Source organism: Terrapene carolina, unplaced genomic scaffold (assembly GCF_002925995.2).
Source record: "Terrapene carolina triunguis isolate 2854851 unplaced genomic scaffold, T_m_triunguis-2.0 Scaffold67, whole genome shotgun sequence".
NCBI lineage: Eukaryota > Metazoa > Chordata > Testudines > Emydidae > Terrapene > Terrapene triunguis.
The window spans coordinates 12,987,983-13,004,685 of NW_020664418.1; the positions used below are offsets into that span (position 1 = coordinate 12,987,983).

Below are 16,703 nucleotides of genomic sequence, written 5' to 3' on the forward strand. Positions count from 1 at the left end.
CCCCCCGGCGGCCGGGGGGAGGGTGGCCGGAGCCCTGGGAGGAGGGCGGCGAGCCCCGGCGGGGGCTCCTCTCTCCCCCCAGCGGCCAGGGGGAGGGCGCCGGGGGGGAGGGCGGCGAGCCCGGCCGTGGCCCCGCTCTCCCCGGGGCTGTGCGCCGCGCCGCCCCCCTCCAGGTGCCGCCCCAAGCACAAGCTTGGTGGGCTGGTGCCTGGAGCCGGCCCTGGCTGGCTCAGACGCCTTCTCTTGTTTAAATGACCTTCTGAGGCCCGGGGCCCTCTGACCAGCACTTATGGGAGTGTCCAGTGCTTCAAAGCTCTCTCCATTCTATCCTGGTAGCTCCACAGGGCCTGACACAGAGCTTCTGGGAGACAGGACACACCTATTCAGCCGCCCCTAACTTACCTCCTCATGAGCCTCCCTGCGTCCAAGCAAACCTGTGTCTGTTGACAGCAGATCCCGTGTGCTGTCGGCAGTCTCCTTATTCTCCAATTCCATTCCCAGACCACTACGTTGTCATTCACTTTTACTACGACGGGCGAGTCATGGACACGAAGGAGACCAAGTCCATAGCCGGCTACAACCCCGTGTGGAACACACCCTTCCTCTTCAACGTCCCTGCAGGAGACATCCAGGAGCAGCAGCTGTGCCTGGAGTTCACCATCATGCAGGTCGGAGGGACAGGAGTGGGAGTGGGACCTGTGTGCATCAGATGGTGCATTAGCATGCTGCAGGGCATAAGGCGGGGTGCAGTATTTATCAGTGCAGGCACCAATTCCAGAGCAGGCAGGTGACAGTGGGGCATTTGCAGGGGCAGGCTGGCAAGTGGGTGGTGACATATGCAGGGGGGTTTGTTGGAGCCAGGTGGTTTGTTAGGGCGGGTTCATGCTCGGGCACATTTTCAGGGGGATTGGTACCAGTAGGGACTCAGTGACCTGGGGAAATGTTTTTGCTGTGGGAAGGTTGGCTCCTCAGTGGAATGTTAAGGAGTTTGTCAAGGCAGCTGGCACTTGTAGGGGATTGGCACATGGTGGCATTTGGAAGGGGCTATGGGGGGGTGTTGGCACAGGTGGTATTGGCGGAGGAGGTGCAGGGACTTGTTGCTGTCTGCAAGGGGCTGTCGGAATGGGATGGCATTTCCAGGGGAGGGGCTATTTGCTGAGCCTTCTGGCTGCTTCTCCCATTGACTCCTCCCTGCCTCATGCTGCCTTTCCCCTTCCTCCCCAAAGGCTCGTCTCTATACGCGCAGCTGCACCCTGGGCCGAGTGCTGATTGGGCCCCATGCCCCAGAGGCAGGGCTGCTCCACTGGAAGGAGATGTGCTGCCGAGGGCAGGTGGAATCCGCGCGGTGGCATGTGATTCAGCCGAATGTTTTCAGTCTCTCCCCTTGACATAGGTCAGTCGGCATGTGACTCATTGGAGCTCGTCAGTCGGAGCAGGATGGGGAAATCAGTGCTGATGCCTGAGCGTGTGATTCCCGCTGGCTGCGTGGCTGGGTTGAAGAACTGTAGTCATGTCAGAAGTGTCGTCTCCTACGTGGTGCGAGTCTGCTCTGTGCTGCCCTGGATGGCCCCGAGGCCACCAAGACAGGGAGCAGCAAGGAACTTGAAGCAAAGCGAGACTTTCCTTGTTAAGTATCTTAGATAGAGAGCATGTGTCTGAAATTAAAGGGAAAGAGCCCCACCGTCAGCTCCTGGCTGCTGTTGGGACATTGGCCCGGGGAAGGGAGCACTGGCAGCAGCAGCGAAAGGAGGGCAGGAGATGGGCACAGGAACATGAGACATGGAAAGGAGCAGAGGGAAGTGGGAGCATGGAGAGGAGAGGAAAGAGCATGGACAGATGGAAAGAGCAAGCTTCATGTGCTCCAGACTTGCTCAGGAGGATTCCAGGCTGGCACACCAACAAAGCTAGTTGTCCCCAATCCCCAAACCAAGACAGTAACCAGTGATCAAATTTAAGACAGCCTTGGAGGCCCTGACCCACATCCAGCCTGAGGATAACCAGGCGCAACACCATTGATTTCACTGTAGTTATGATGACAACTTACTCCATGCTTGATGCTCTTGTGAAGTCAGTAGAATTACACCTGCTTTGGGCTAGGTGTGGCCCCTACTGCATTTATGTGAATTCTGCTCAGCGTAACATGTGCGATCAGTGCTGCAGTCAGAACAACCTCCAGTCTGTTCCAGTCCACTCGTAAGGAACGGCCGGACCACACATGGATGAAATGTCAGCCTTGATTCCTAGATCTCTGTGTAAGAAAGCCCAAGCTAGCTGTATTGTGTAGAGCACTGATCTGTGGGGTCACTGTGAAGGAGGAATCCATGTGCCCTGAGCATGGGCAGGGAAGAGGTCACAGAAGGGCTGGAAGGCCATTTTCCCTATCCCCAACTTCCTGCATAAAATACCAGATTCCATCCCATTCTCCCACTTCATTGTTTTATAATGGAGTGTCGAACTGTTGCACGTCTCACCTTGGACCTGCCCTGGGATGCATCCCACTGGTGCATAATCCTCCCTGCTTTACTTGGACCTACAGTTCTGGAGTTCAGAGCTGCTGCTGGAGGAGCAGGGCTACAATGTGAAAAAAGGAAGATTGCAGGGATGAGGTCCAGCAGGTGGATCCAGGAGAGCCCAGCTTCCTGCGATTCTGCTGATGTCACTGAATCTTCAGAGGGATTCCCTTGTTAAGCCATGTCCCCCTTCCGGCACAACACGGAGGGAATGCTGGCAGTGCTAGCTTGGCATAGAGCAGCTGCAGCTTGCTGGCTGTTACTGCCAATGCAGTTGTAATTTTATGCCTATTCCAATGGCCAACCCATCACCCCAACATCTCTTCATTCATATCCTCTTATCAAATCAAGCTGCAACCATAGCAGTCAGATACTTAACACATCCACAGTCAATGAAAAATACACCCCCCCCCCCCAGGGTAATAGGTAAGGTAATAGCCTGGAAACTTATTTTTAAAACACAGCAGCATTCCATAGAGGCTCGGTGGTCTCCCAAGATGCCAGACAGGAAGTGACATCACTGGGAAGGCCCCGGGGAGCTGTCACTATAGTGCAGGGCCCAGGCCCGCAGCCCCACATCTGGTTGCTGGCTCAGACCTTTGTGTTTTCCATCCACTTTGTCCCCTTTAAACAAATAAAAGGAATTTGTTCTGAAAGTGTATTGCTGCCTCCGTGAGGTCATTCCTGCCATGCGACTGTATTGATGTCAGAACAATATTAACAGGGTTTCCTTGGGTTTTTGTTATTAAACTCCCAAGTCTCGCTAATGAATGGTGCCGTTAAATAATCTGGATTGTTGGTTGTGTTGGGGGGAGGTATATGTAATGGACTGTAGGTGTGTATGTACACACGGAGGAACGGCCGTTGTGTAGTTGCAGCACTGCTCTCTCCTAACTGGATTTAGAACCTGTGTCTCATAGGCTCTCTATTATTATGAGACGCCTTTAACTCCCATGGCCTGTGCTGTGGCATGGGAGTTCCAGCCCTGCCATCACTGCAGGTCCAAACGGCCATGGTTCATGGGCCGGTGGAGATGGTGTTCTTGTGCCACATCTGGTCTGCCTGAGACAGGCCCACGTTGGCGACCTTGTGAGAAGGGCAGAATGCGAAGATATGGAAGCTGAGGAGGCACAAGGTGTTTCATTTTCTTCCAGCTGCTGTTGATTTTACACCAAAGGGGCTGAGATGCGGCGGTGATGGGTGGCAGGATAAACCCCTAACAGCGAGCGAATCACAGGGCGCTAACTTTGAGATGTTCAGCTGCGGCGTGTCCCCCTCTGGAAAAGGAAGCCAGCCTGCCTCTCCTCATACGCCAAACATTGGGGAGCCTACCTGCACCCTTAGCACAGCAATGGGCTGAACCAGAATCTGGCTCTGTTCCCTAGATCTAGAACTCCGGCCTGAAAGGCTTCCTTGCTATTAGCCTCTCGGCCATCTTCCAGCCAGCCTTGATGCCCAGCCTCCCGTCCCTGGGGGCGCAGCAGAAGAACAGTCTGAGGCAGCAGAGCACATTCCAGTCCTTTATGGAAGACAGACACATTATCCACACAGGAAGCAGAATAGTGAGAGTGGGGATTCGCTCCCACCCCAGAAATCAGCTGCGGGGATAGCGATCGGTGCCCGATGCCAAGGGGTTTTCACAGCAAGCACAGGGCAGCACGGAGAGCTGGGGGAGAGGATCAAGGCCTGCTCCAGAGGGCATCAGGCCTTCACAAAAATCAAATCCATCTGTGACTATGCTGACAATCCTTAGCTGCCCACCACTGAAACCCACTTCCCTGGGAAACCCAAGCACTGCCAGTGGGGCACCTGCCCCCTCCACCAACTCTTCCAGCTCTTTGGAAGGGCTGTGGCAGCACAGCAGTGAGCAGTAAGGGAGATCTTGCTTACAATGCAAAAGGTGGGCCCATCCAGTGGTCATTGCCTGATGACTCTGAAGGCAGGGCTGCTAGGGACAAGGGAACTGGAGGCAGTGAGCTACGTGGGCCTGCTCTGCTGCCTGTTCCTCAGTGCAGCAGCTGAGCAATGCAGCTGGTGTAGCTTGGGGTACTCTATCTACTGCCTCCTCTCCCTCAGGAGGTTGAGCTTCCAGGAAAGGAGAAGCAAGCTCTCTGTCTCGGGGGAACAGAAGAGGCCCAGCCTATGTAGAAGATCACCTAAAGCTCTGGGCTGGGGCCTGGTTGGGCTCTGCTCCTCTGGCACCAAGGCACTTCCTAACTTCAGGGTAAAGCTCGGCTATGCAGGAGGCAGAGCTGTCTTGGGGGCTAGCCTCAGACTGTGGGATGAACCCAAGGACCGTCACAACCCTCCCCACCTCATGGTCTAGGTGCCAGGCGCACCCCTCTGACCGTCCCTTCCCCATATAAACACAGAGCAGGGGGTATGTTTCCCAACACTCCACTGCACACAGTTCTCCCCCTGGGGAGAAGACGAGCGAAAGCAAGAACTACGCATGGCAAAAGTGAGTCAAATCCCTTAACGCATGAGCGGCAGGTGCTCAGATGCTCGGGCAAGGGCAGGGGAAGAACCTGTAGCATACATCGAATCATTTGCTGCTTACAGACCACACTGGTGGCTCCCTACTCCAGGAGGCCCAGGTGCACGGGGCACTGGGACTGTTGGACTTAGTTGCCCGGCTAGTGCAAGAACAGCCCCTCCCCTGTAATGCCCCCAATCTGAATTCCAACCTAAGGGGTCAGGAGACCACCTTTCCCCACTGCCAGGGGGAAACAGCCAGTTCCAAGAGAACATGCTATGTTCATTCATTTACCAGCCAGACTCTACGGCGAACAGCTCAGGGGACAAGGAGAGGGCACAGAGCAGATCATTCAAAGCCACGTGTACCCAGCCATGCAGGATTCATAGATTCCAAGGCCAGAAGGGGGCCGTTGTGATCATCTAGTCTGACCTCAACGGACAGGGTGCTTCAGCTGCCACAGCTCTCCCCTGGGGGCTCCGGGCTCACTCTGAATTTAAAGGGCGAGCCCAGTCGTTGTGCCCGGAAGGGTCTCGGCGAGAGCAGCACTGCCCCCTTGGGAGTGTACGAGGACTCCTGGCTGCCAGGCTGGCTCCGGGGGCTCACTGGGGACGAGCGGGCCTCGGGGGAGGATTTGCCAGATGCCGGGGTGGAGGCTGGGAGGGGCAGTGTGGAAGGGGGAGGCAGCTTCCCAGTCACAGGATCAGCAGGGAGCTTGCTCAGCGGCAGCGCTGGCAGTTCTGACCCTGCCTGGGACCTGTGAGACTGACTGCCACTGCTTTCAGAACTGAAGCAACACAGCTCGACTCCTGCCTCGGGCAGCATCACCTGCTTGGCTAGGTACAGAGAAGCATGGGGATCACGGCCAGTCGGAGGTGCAGAGCCATCGCTCCGCTGGCTCAGCCCCAACTCCAGCTCCTGCCAGCTGGAGAGCCTAGGAACCAGCAGGTCTGAGTCGCTCCTTTCCTGTCGCTGCTGCTGGAGGCTGCGGATGTCTTGGATTTGCTGCTGAAACCGCAGTTTCGCTGTTAGGAGAAGAAGGAGGAGATTGGCACTGGGCATCAGATGATCAATTCCATTGCAAAGCTCTAGGTGGCAGTTCCTTTCAACAGCCTCAGCAAGGAGTGCTAGATCACTGGGACTAACTCCTGCTGCAATTCCGCTGAAGTCATGGGGTTCTAGCAAGGATGGACTGTGTTCTCCCAATGGAACACCATGAATGGTCAAGCAGAGACTCCCAGTCACCTTTTCCAATCAAAGAGCCAGAAAGGGAGTGGGGATCACAATGGGATTATAAAGCAAACCAGTTACAGCTGCCAAAGGTAAGGTTGAAATTGCAGAGTACGCGCTAAGCTGCAGAACTCACTGCTGCAGGATGTTACTAAGGCAAAGGGCTGGGTAAATGCTGAAATCTAGTCTATAAAATAGCAGCAGCTGGGGTCACGTACGTTAGGGTAAAAATATCAAAAGCTATTAATGTCCCAGCTCAAACATGCCTTCCCATCACAGCATGATATTGCGCTTGCGTTGTGTGCCCTGAAGGCTGTCCTGCCTTCCTCTGATGCATCTAGTTTCTGATGGATGCAGACATGGAGGATCATTGGATTGTTCAGAGACATGGTGATTCCTAACATAGGCCTCAATCTGGAGAGAGACTGTCTCTCTTCATGGAGGCGTTGGAGCCCAGATCCTCAAAGATATTTAGGCTCCTAACTCTCATGGATTTCAATGGGAGTTAGGCCCTTAAACATCTTTGAGGATCTGGTCCTGAGCGACCTCAATTCCCATTAAAACCAGGTGGGACTGAGAGCGCTCAGCATCTCTCAGGATCAGGCCCTAGTCTGCAGAAAGGCCTTGAGCTTTCACTTTTTAAATGAGCAGCCTACCTCAATCTCCGCTGGCCCAGCACCCTATTCCCGCTGCCCTGCAGTATAGCTGCAAGCAGCAGCCTCGTACCATTAAGAACAGCCTGTGCCGTGGCAATGCTGCCACCCTACCTTTCATCAGGTGTTCGTTCTTTTGCTGCAGTCCCTGGATCTCAGAGGCCATGGCGGAAATCTGGAAACAACACAGAGCGGCTCTGTTAGAAACCCTGCGGCGGGTACGTTGCCTGGGTGGCCCCTTGCACATGTATATATTTTAATGGGAGGCCATGAAAATGGCAGATTCCTTAAGAGGCAGACAGAAAATCCGATGCAGAGGGATAAGGATGTGGAGTAGGATGCACAGAGCATGATGGGCTCTTGCAGCACATGGGCCTGGGGATCCTTCCATAATGGTGGATGGCAGAGGAGGAGTTTGCACTGATGCTCAAACTGATTCCCAGCTTCTGGCCAGCTTGATCCCTGCCTCAGGAGAGCCAGATCTACAGCTCCCCACTTAATACCGAGCTTGCCCTCGAGCTGCGGTGCGTTCCCTGGGGCAGGGCAGGGCCATACCATTTCCGTTTTCTCTTGCAGTTGCAGCCTGAGGCTCTGCGCTTCTTCGGTGCTGGTGGAGAAGCCCAGATCTCCTGGCACAGGCTGCTGCTTTTCTTTTAGCTCCTGTGGAGGTTTCCCGTGTGGCTTGATGGCTCCTCTTGCATTCTGCAGAAACCACATGAGACCAAAGACGATAGTGGGTTCATGGCAGATACCAGGAGTACCTGTTGGGTTCGTGGCTCGTACCCGACAGCCCTTCAGAGTCAACCGACCCCCACATTCACAATTGCTGCCTGTGTCCCAACACCCACAAACCAGCACCAGCCTTACTGCAGTTGCCTCCTGGGTGTGAAGATGGGCTGCACAGAGCTGGACTGATGCGGGGCAGGGACAGGGGCAGGCAGTTCTTACCACTTGAGAGTTCTTCACCCATTGCTCCACTGAGCACTCGTCCTTCTGGTCTCTTGACAGCTTCCTGTGCCCTGACTGCAGCTGCTGCCTCTGTCTGAACAAGCCCTTGAGCTGTTGGAGCAGCAGAGAGTGAATTTCAGGGGCTCTACCAGCCCTCGCTGGCATCGGCCTAAATCCCTAGGTGCAAGAGGCTCTGGACAGTAACTAGGAAGCCTGTTCTACTTTCCATCCATTCTGGGTCCTTGAGATACCCCCGCACTTTCCCAAGCTCCTTGTAGCCACCCCTGCCTTCCTGTGCCTTGCTCCAGCTAGCTGGGACACTCCATCCATCCCTGTCATCTCAAATGCCCCATGCAAATTCAGTCAAGGCTTTTGGCTACCTCCCCTCCATGCCCACATGTTCACGCAGCCACATGCCAGGGCCCACACTCACACAGCCACTCTAACAGCCGAATCCTGCCTGTGATGGCTCCCTGGCCCCGGAGACCATCTGCCCACTTCAGAGAAGCATAAAAACTATGATGAGTCAGAGAGCTCGAGACAAAGCCGAATGCATGCCTTGTTACCTGCTCGGTCACCAGCTGATGCTGCTGTTCCAAGGTTTGGCTCTTTTCCTGGGGGCTCCTTGTGACTTGGCCGGCTGTGCACTGATTCAGCCCCTGCGGAGAAACAGACCCACTTGGGCAGGGTGGAGCGATGAATGGACTCTGATCTTTTGCTCTGTTCTATTTCAGTTTCATCTCCTCGCCCCAGTGAGCGGAAGGGGTCAAAAAGACACCTTGGAGACTGTCTGGGGAAGCGGAACCATCAATCTACAGGGATTCTGAACGGATGAGTGGTCGGAGCTTAGCCCATTAGGGGCTGTTCCATGTCTTCCTGGAAAGGGCAGTTTCTCTAGATCTCCAAGAAGGTCTCAGATCTGTCCCATCACCATGGTGTTACAATAGTAGCTAAGTTAGTATCACGGTTCCGCTGAGAGGCCCCATGCGCAATCAGAGCCCCATTGTGCCTGGCACTGTACTAGAGCCAGTCCCTGCCCCAAAGATGTTACAGACCAAACAGACCAGCCAGCTAAAGTGCAGGAGAAAGAGTGGCATTAGCTATGTTGTACCCATGGGGAACTGAGGCCCAGAAAGGCCTTTAAGCCTGGAGCATTGCTACATCTGGATACCTCATGGGCTAAGCAGTAGGCAAGACTGACCCGGGCTGAGGCTGGGGATTGGGTGTCCCAAAGAGGGTGCAGCTTTGCTAGGCGGCCAGCAGCAACCTGACTGAGTGACATGCTGATAAGGGGATGTGCCCTGCGGTGCTTTGTTACCACGTTTAGGGACAGTTGAGTGATGCAGTCCATGGTGTTTGTATGTCTCGCTGTTGTATCTGGCTCTCTTAGGCACTGCCCTGGCTCCCCGCACCACAGGAGCTGAGTGCCTCCTGAGCCTTCGTGTATTATCCTCACACACCCCTGGGGGGCAGCACAGAGCTACCAACACCATTATACAGATGGGTAGCAGAGGCTCAAAGGCCCAGATCCTCAACGGTATTTAGGTGCCTAACTCCCTTTGGAGAGCTGGACTAGAGAAATTAAGGGCAGGTTTTCAAAGGTATTTAGGCACCTAACAATGCCAATAGGCTTTTGAAAATCCCACTGGGCACCTAACTGCATTGGGCACCTAGATACTTCTGGAAATCTGGCCCTATGTGACTTGCCCACGGTCCCACAGGGAGGCAGAAGGCAGAACTGTACCCGTCTCGCCCAAACCCAGACTGGTGCTCTAACCATTACCCAGTCTCTCTGCTTCATTCTCTGCTTTTCTCTCTGTTTCTGGACCAAAGCCAGTAAAATGTTGGTTTGGTTAAGACCAACTCAAGGGGGTGTGGAGGCTAATTTGCAGCATTTGCTCCAGCCAGAGGGGAGATAGGTCTCTAGCTCCTCATGGGAGACAGGGCAACCATGGGTCTATTTCTCTTTGTCTGTCTTGTCTTTTAGCTTGGTAAATACGGTAGCAGAGCGGGCATCTGTGTTTGAAGCCTATGGTCTGAAGGGAAACACAAAGGGAACTGGAGTTATGTAAGCAGGAACGGTGGAAGAAGAGCTGTTGGTTGATGTTTTAGGAGAGAAGCTGAATCGGAAGAAAGAATTTGTGTACTTGTGTACTTTGAGTGTTAGGGGACTGCTGGACCCACACTGGAACTTAGTGGGGCTTTTTAGAAAGGGGAAGGGCTGATGAGAAATCAAGACCCTGAGACTGACAGTCCCCGGGGCAATGGAGAGAGGCCAATGCTCCAAGTCAGCCTGATTGACAAGGCAGGCAGGCCAATAAGGGAGTCAGGAGCATGGGGTCCCGTCCTCCGTGTGAGCTGGAGCTGCCTGGCCAGAGGGGCCGAGCTAAGGAGAGAGCAGGAGCCTGAGGGGCCAGAGGAGCAGCCCAGGGAGCTGAGCAGTGCCGAGGCAGAGTGGGGCTGGGGCTGGGGCTGGAGCAGTCCAGAGCTGGGTGTGGTGAGCAGCTGCGGAGAGCGAGGGGGATGCTGGGCAGAGGGCCCAGTGCAGGGAGACGTCCCCAGCCAAGAGGCCCTGCAGACCAGACTTGGAGGGGGATCATAACCCCGACTGGGGGGCTGACGCTGGGAAGAAGGACCTGCCACCTAGAGCCTGAAGGCGTGTGGCCACCGCCAGAGCAAGTGTCCGACCCACGGCATCCCTAGAGCCAGGGCCTGGACAGGGGCCTGGGATGTGTGAGGAACAGGCTGTGAACTGCCCTGACATTCCAGCCAGAGCTGGTTGTAATGTCCCCGTGCCACAGAGCCGGGTGATGGATTTTCCTTTCACCTTTCCCATTCTTTCCTTATTTTTTTAATTGATTGCTGTTTAATACATTGTATTTGCTTTGAACTCTAGGCAATGATCAGTGGGTCAGGGAAGTGTCCAGTGCAGAGAGAGCACCCCAGAGTGGGGACACCCTAGCCCCTGCCCTAAGTGACCATGACAAGACTGGGGGTGAAGCCTGCCAGGAATCCTGGCCCCAGCCTTGTTGGGGTTACAAGGACTCTGCCACACAGGAGAATGGAAGGGGAGCCCCCGAGGTCAGGCAGGCCTCTGGGTAAAGGGAGTGGGAGTGAGGACTCAGATCCTTTCACTAGCCCACTGCACCGGGGTAGTGTATAAGCCAGGAAAGTTCCCCACAATAGCGGGACCATTCCCCTGCTCACATTAGTGCCACTGGGGAGAGGGCTGGAGAATTAAAAGAGCACTGTGCATGGGTGTTAGCAGTACTGCGGGATCAGCAATTAAGGCACAAATTGAAATGAGACGTGTACGTTGCGTGTGTCTGTCCCTGCCTGCTCTCTGGTTTGGAAACGGTGGGTCTTACGGAGATGGGAGAAAAGACGATACAGGCAGTAGAAAATAATATACTGAGGAGAATGGCAGGCAGGCGGTGGGTAGACAGTGTGCACATGGAAGGAATTAGGGGGAAGATGAACTTGGGACCGTGAGTGATAGATAGGCTGGAGGGTGCGTGTTTGTGGTGGGCTGGACGTGTGATAGAAATGGGAGAAGAACAGCAAAGAAAGCCTGGGAGGAAGAGGATGGCAAGAAAGGGCGTGGGAGACTCACGGTATGATGGAAAGAAAAGGGTTGGAACTCCAAGACCTACGCCCCAGTGCCATGGACCTGAAGGAGAACTGTGGGCCCTCCACCCCTGTGTAAACAGGAAAAGAAGTGAAGAAGCAAAATGAAGTGAGCTATTAGCTTGTGAGCTCTTCAGGGCAGGGACTGTTTTCTAGTCTCTGTTTGTACAGCGCCTAGCACAATGGGACCTCACGACCACACTAAAAATACTAAAGGAGCAGCTGGGTGCCTGGACACAAAGTCATAGGCAAGGCTATGTCTGAGGTCTCCCTGCCCAGAGCGTGCCACCGATGGGCACTGAGGTTGTTGACCATTCCCCTGACCCCCCCCACCTTGTTACAGTGAGACACACGGTGCAGATTTGAGGGTCACAACTGGGACAGCGCACAGAGCAGCTCTCCACATCCCTGCAACATCGTCCGGCAACGCTGCATTCCCTGTGGGAGCCCTTTGGCGGCAGAACCGGGACAGAAACAGACCCAGAAATGGACTGGGGTTCCTTCAGGGGATGTTAAAACCCCTGCGTGAGCTGTGCTGTCCCACAGGGGGCCTCTGCTGTCACTCACCTTGAGGAGCCCCTGCAGCTCACACAGGTAGGTCAAGGTCTGGTCCTCCTGCAGCACAGCCCCTTTCTCTGTACAGCCTGGAGCCAAAGCAAACAGCAAAGGAGAGACAGGGGTGAGGAAAATGTTATAGCAGCAGCTGCAAACATTGAGTCCAGCACTCCCCAGCCAGCAAATGCCTCGTCCACCCTCCGAAAAAGAGCCTTGCTGTTAACCAGCATGCTCAGGTCCAGGGTGCCGATAGAATTAACAGCCAGGAGGGGCCATCAGATCATCTGGTCTGACCTCCTGCATGTGCCGGGCCAGAGAATTTCACCCAGCTCCCCCTAGATTAAGCCCAAGACTTCAGTCAAAGTATTTGAGTCCTCTGGAAACTGAACTGTTGTGCCAAAGGGAGAGAACAGGAGGGACCAACGTGCTACCACTGCCCTGCAGAGAGCAGCTGAGCAAGTCAAACCAGCAGAGGACATTAGACTCGGGGTGACAGTGTAGGGAAGGGAGAAAGAATGGACCAGCAGGTGACCGTCACCACACTCGTGTAAGAAGGAACTCAGAGTCCAGTTAGTGATTCTCCAGCACCTGCCATCAGGGATCTCCAAGCCCTCTGCAAACGCTGATGAACTGAGCCTCCTTACCCCTGGGAGTCAGAGCAGCTTTCACTTACAGGGAGAAGCCCTTACTTTGAATCATCTTGTGCAGCTGGGCCAGAAAAGCATCACACTGGGAGCACTTCCCCTGGGAGCGGCTGGCACGGCTCTGCCTGGGGCCCCAGTTCTGTACCTCTGGGGGGCCCGATGCCTGGTTGCGTCGGTGGGCGTCGTCTCTCAGGACCTCCACTTCTGGCAGCTAGTCAGGATGCAAAGGGGAGGTCAGACGGGAGCATTTAAAAGTGACCTGTGCTGGGCCAATCACTGAGACAGCCACAGACTGCCCAGGGTTTGGCCAGAGCCTCTGGCATAAGGGATAGTGTAGCCTATTGGAACAGGAGAGCGATGCCCTCTGTCCATAGGTATAGCACAGGCAGCAGCTGCACCAGCTTTCCTCCACCACCCTGCAAATGTGCCTCTGTTGTGACCTAGTGGGAGCCCCACAAGGAGGAGTGGGGAGTTCGGTCTCCGTGGCCCATTTGATCCTTGTCCTCTGTGCTGCAACTGCCAGCAGGGATTGCACTAACGCTGGCAGTGGGGGTGGGGTTTTAAATGCAGACACCTCCATCCCCTAGGAACCAGGCCAAAACCCCAATCTCCTTTCATGGGGGCTGCCAACCCGCCACCAGCTTTAAGAGCCCAAGGAGAGGGGCTGGATTTGAACCGGTGGCTCCACAGCTCCGCCTAAGTCTCCTGAGCCATCCAGCCCCCCTGTGATAACATCCCACATCATCCTCGCTCTTCATCAGTGGTGATTCACTCCAGCCTACTAGATGTTGGGAAGGGATGGTGAGTGCAGAGAGCATTTCCATGGCTTCATACCCACCGTCAGTGCTAATTAGCTCTCTTGCTTCACACTACTAACCACTCCCCCGCCCGCCTGGGTATCCTCCCCCCCAACCACTCCCCCGCCCGCCTGGGTATCTTCCCCCCCCCCCACCACTCCCCAGCCCATCCTGATATCCTCCCCCCCAACCACTCCGCAGCCTGCCCAGGTATCCTTCCCCCCCCAGCCCCCAACCACTCCCCAGCCTGCCCAGGTATCCTCCCCCCAACCACTCCCCAGCCTGCCCGAGTATCCTTCCCCCCCCAAACCACTCCCCAGCCCGCCTGGGTATCACCCCCCCGCCCACCACTCCCCAGCCCATCCTGGTATCCTCCCCACTCCGCCTGGGTATCCTCCCCCATCCCCAACCCACCCCAGTATCCTCCCCCCTCCATCCTCTCCACGTAACAAGTAGTAGCAGCCGGAGACTGTTAGGGCAGCTAGACAATTTGGATTAACTTGCCCAGGGATGTCGTGGAGATGGGGCTGACTACAGGAGACATAGGCCTAGGACACATCTGTGCTGCTGCACAAAGGATAGTCTCCAGCACAAGAGGTTCTCTCCAGCCCCGTCCTCTATGATCATCCCAAGAGCTTCACGCAGTGGCCACAATGTTCCAGAGGACTGAGGTTCTGAACAGATTTCTTGAGTGCGCTGTTCAAAATCAGGGCCATGTGTTCTTGGGTGCACATTGGCTGCTGGATTCTTTTGGAAATCTGGCCCCACCTGTCAGGGCCAGGCACTCAAAAATCCAACCTGCTGCGGAGTCCTCTGGAAAGTCCTGGCCATGGTGTCAGGCTGTAGTGTGGATGGGGTAAGATGGAGCTGGAAAGGAAGATTTGGCCCTATCTGTGTTACGATCACAGTGCGAATTTAGTGACACCCCTACAGAAAATCATGAGAGTCTTTCCTTGGAGTGCCCTTGCATGGACACAGCTTTCTCAGGCATTACCTTCAGCTCTAATGAAGAGGCTTGAATCTCCAGCTTGTTTTTTTCCATCTCACTTGCTTGTCGAAGGTGCCTCAAGGCCTGTTCTCTGTGGACACAAGTCCCTCCTTTAGTGAAACTGCTGTTCTCTGGAAGAGCCTCCACCCCACCCACGCCACCCACTGTTGCACCATCTTTTATGCTGCAAAGTCTGTAACCATGGGCCTGGGGGGGTCTGTCCTGTCTCGAGAGGCTCCAGTCGCATGTAACTCACGCTGCTCTTGTCACAGCTCCACACGGTCCCATATGGCTTCATGGCTCAAGAGCATTGAGCGGAGCCCCAAGCAGGGAGCTTGAGATCCTATAATGGGGGGCTCCTCCCACTGGTAACCAACCTGCTCCCTGTTAAACAGAGGTGGGTAACATGAGCCCATGCACATGCAGGGCCAGACTACGGTGTAGGTAGCAAGGGAGGAAGAGGCTGCATGGGGGCTGCCAGCACGAGACTCTGTGCTCAGGGGGTCAGATTGTGCCCCAGAGATCAGTGCACAGAAGGACTCCCCATGCACAGATCCTATGAGCAACGGGAGAACATCAGCCACTCCTGCAGCAGCATCCCTGCCCTGTCCCTCAACCCAGGCAGGGCATGTGGAGAGGGGTGGGCAGACAGGGGTGGAGCTGGTGCTCCCCTTGGAAACCTACTGGGATTATGCAGGAGAGTTAGTCCAGCCTGAGGCCCCCCAGGCTAGAGGGGGTCTCCAGAAGAGGGAAGTGCTGGCAGTTCAGCTCTCCCAGGAGCAGAGAAAGCTGAAGTGTCCTGGAGCCAGTAGAGAGAGACAGGGGCTTTTAGCAGATCCCTAGGGAGCCTCCCCACACTAAGGGTGGAGAGAGGAGCCTGAAGGAAAAGTCAGGACGACACTTTGTGAGGGGCATCTTGCAGGGAAAGCCCATCCCTGCCCCTCTCCCATGGCTTTCCCCACTGCACGGCATGACCCAGGCCAGTGCAAGGATCTAGTGCCATGGCTGGTACTATCCTCTCCCAAAGGGGCAGGGCCTAGTTTGCTCCTCCCCGTCTCTCCCTAGCCCATCCCACTCCCAACATGGGGCCACCATCCAGCCCTCACCCTGGCTCTTCTGGCTGAAAGGGGCCCTATCAATCTAGATCCAAGGGCTCCCACCAGTTCCCATCTCTTCTGCTCTGGAAGACCTGGGGCCCAGCTCCACCCTAGCGCAGCAGTTAAGCTCTGCAGGTACACACTGGCTCTCAGTTGCTCTCCCAGCACAGGGCTTCCATGTGGGGAGCCTACCAAAACCCGCCTCTGGCAGCCTTCACGCCACGGTGGAAGGGCTTGCTTTATAACCAGGTTTTTAACAAATCACCCTCCTGGCACAGGATGGGCGCCTGGGCCCCGATAGATGACTCAGCTGCAGCTACCTATGTTATCACGGTACTAGAGATGGCTCGGGACCCGGCTGTGCTGACCCCAGCTGGTGACCGTCTTAGGGATATGGCCCAGCTCCAGCTTTCAGCTTGTGGGTCTAAAGAGAACTTGCCTCCTGAGCCAGGAGTGCCTCTCACACGCCTGGTGCTTGGCGTTCCCAGGGCTGACTGTGGGGCAGGCAATGCTGGCTGCCACACATTGCGGCATCTAGGTAGTTTCTGACACGTGCCCAAGAGAAACGTTTCCCTTTAATAACTAGCACAATCCCTCTCTCTGGTGGCCGGAGCGGGGTTCGACGCAGCAGAGACAACAGTTTGCTAGAGATGGGTCTGAACCAAAACTCTCGACCCAAACTGCCCCCCTCTTCTGGAATGCTGGACCCGGATCTCTCTGTACGTCACCGTCCCTGGCATTGGGCCCCCTCTGCTGCCACTGCTATAAATGAGGTGACTGCAGCAGCCAGGCAGAGGCACAGAAATGCCCACCTGAGAAGCAATAAACCATTTCTTTCCCACGTGCATCTCCACTTTCCACATGGGGGCGATGTGTCCCCTGGGGATGTCCCAAAGGCTAGTGGAGCAGAGCTTTGGTCTACCTGGAGCCACGTTAGAGGGGACAGGTCTACTGGATTTGCACTCACCACCTCATCACGTTGCAGGTCTCGGTGGGAGCCTGCCATGGCTGTTCCATTCACAGACAGGGCCAGGCTCATTCCCGGTGCAACTCCACTGGAGTCATACCAGGGATGATTCTGGCCCATACCTTTTAAAGTTACACGGCAGGGGAGTTGTGCCATGCAGTGGAGACAGCGCAGCCTCCCCTGGGGTTTCCTTAGCGGGGGTGGCATATGG

The 16,703-nt window shown here is 55.5% G+C and overlaps 2 protein-coding genes across 2 annotated transcripts in view; one reads left to right on the plus strand and one right to left on the minus strand.

Annotated features, from left to right (window-relative positions):
- LOC112113875 (synaptotagmin-11-like) overlaps window positions 1-3,171 on the plus strand; it is a 9,332-nt gene extending 6,161 nt beyond the window's left edge. Inside the window, exons 4-5 of the mRNA XM_024210322.2 lie at window positions 502-668; window positions 1,227-3,171. Of these exons, the coding sequence (XP_024066090.1) occupies window positions 502-668; window positions 1,227-1,388 (329 nt within the window). The 3' untranslated portion in view covers window positions 1,389-3,171. The remainder of the gene's footprint in view (window positions 1-501; window positions 669-1,226) is intronic.
- A 1,729-nt stretch (window positions 3,172-4,900) lies between these two features.
- On the minus strand, window positions 4,901-14,271 carry LOC112113879 (histone-lysine N-methyltransferase 2D). Its single transcript, XM_029910740.1, has 8 exons — window positions 14,239-14,271; window positions 12,689-12,854; window positions 12,012-12,088; window positions 8,384-8,476; window positions 7,818-7,928; window positions 7,425-7,571; window positions 6,984-7,044; window positions 4,901-6,011 (listed from the first exon to the last, which is right to left on the minus strand). The coding sequence occupies exons 1-8, from the start codon at window positions 14,269-14,271 to the stop codon at window positions 5,437-5,439; spliced, it is 1,263 nt and encodes a 420-aa protein (XP_029766600.1). The 3' UTR covers window positions 4,901-5,436.
- Between the last annotated feature and the right edge of the window lie 2,432 nt (window positions 14,272-16,703).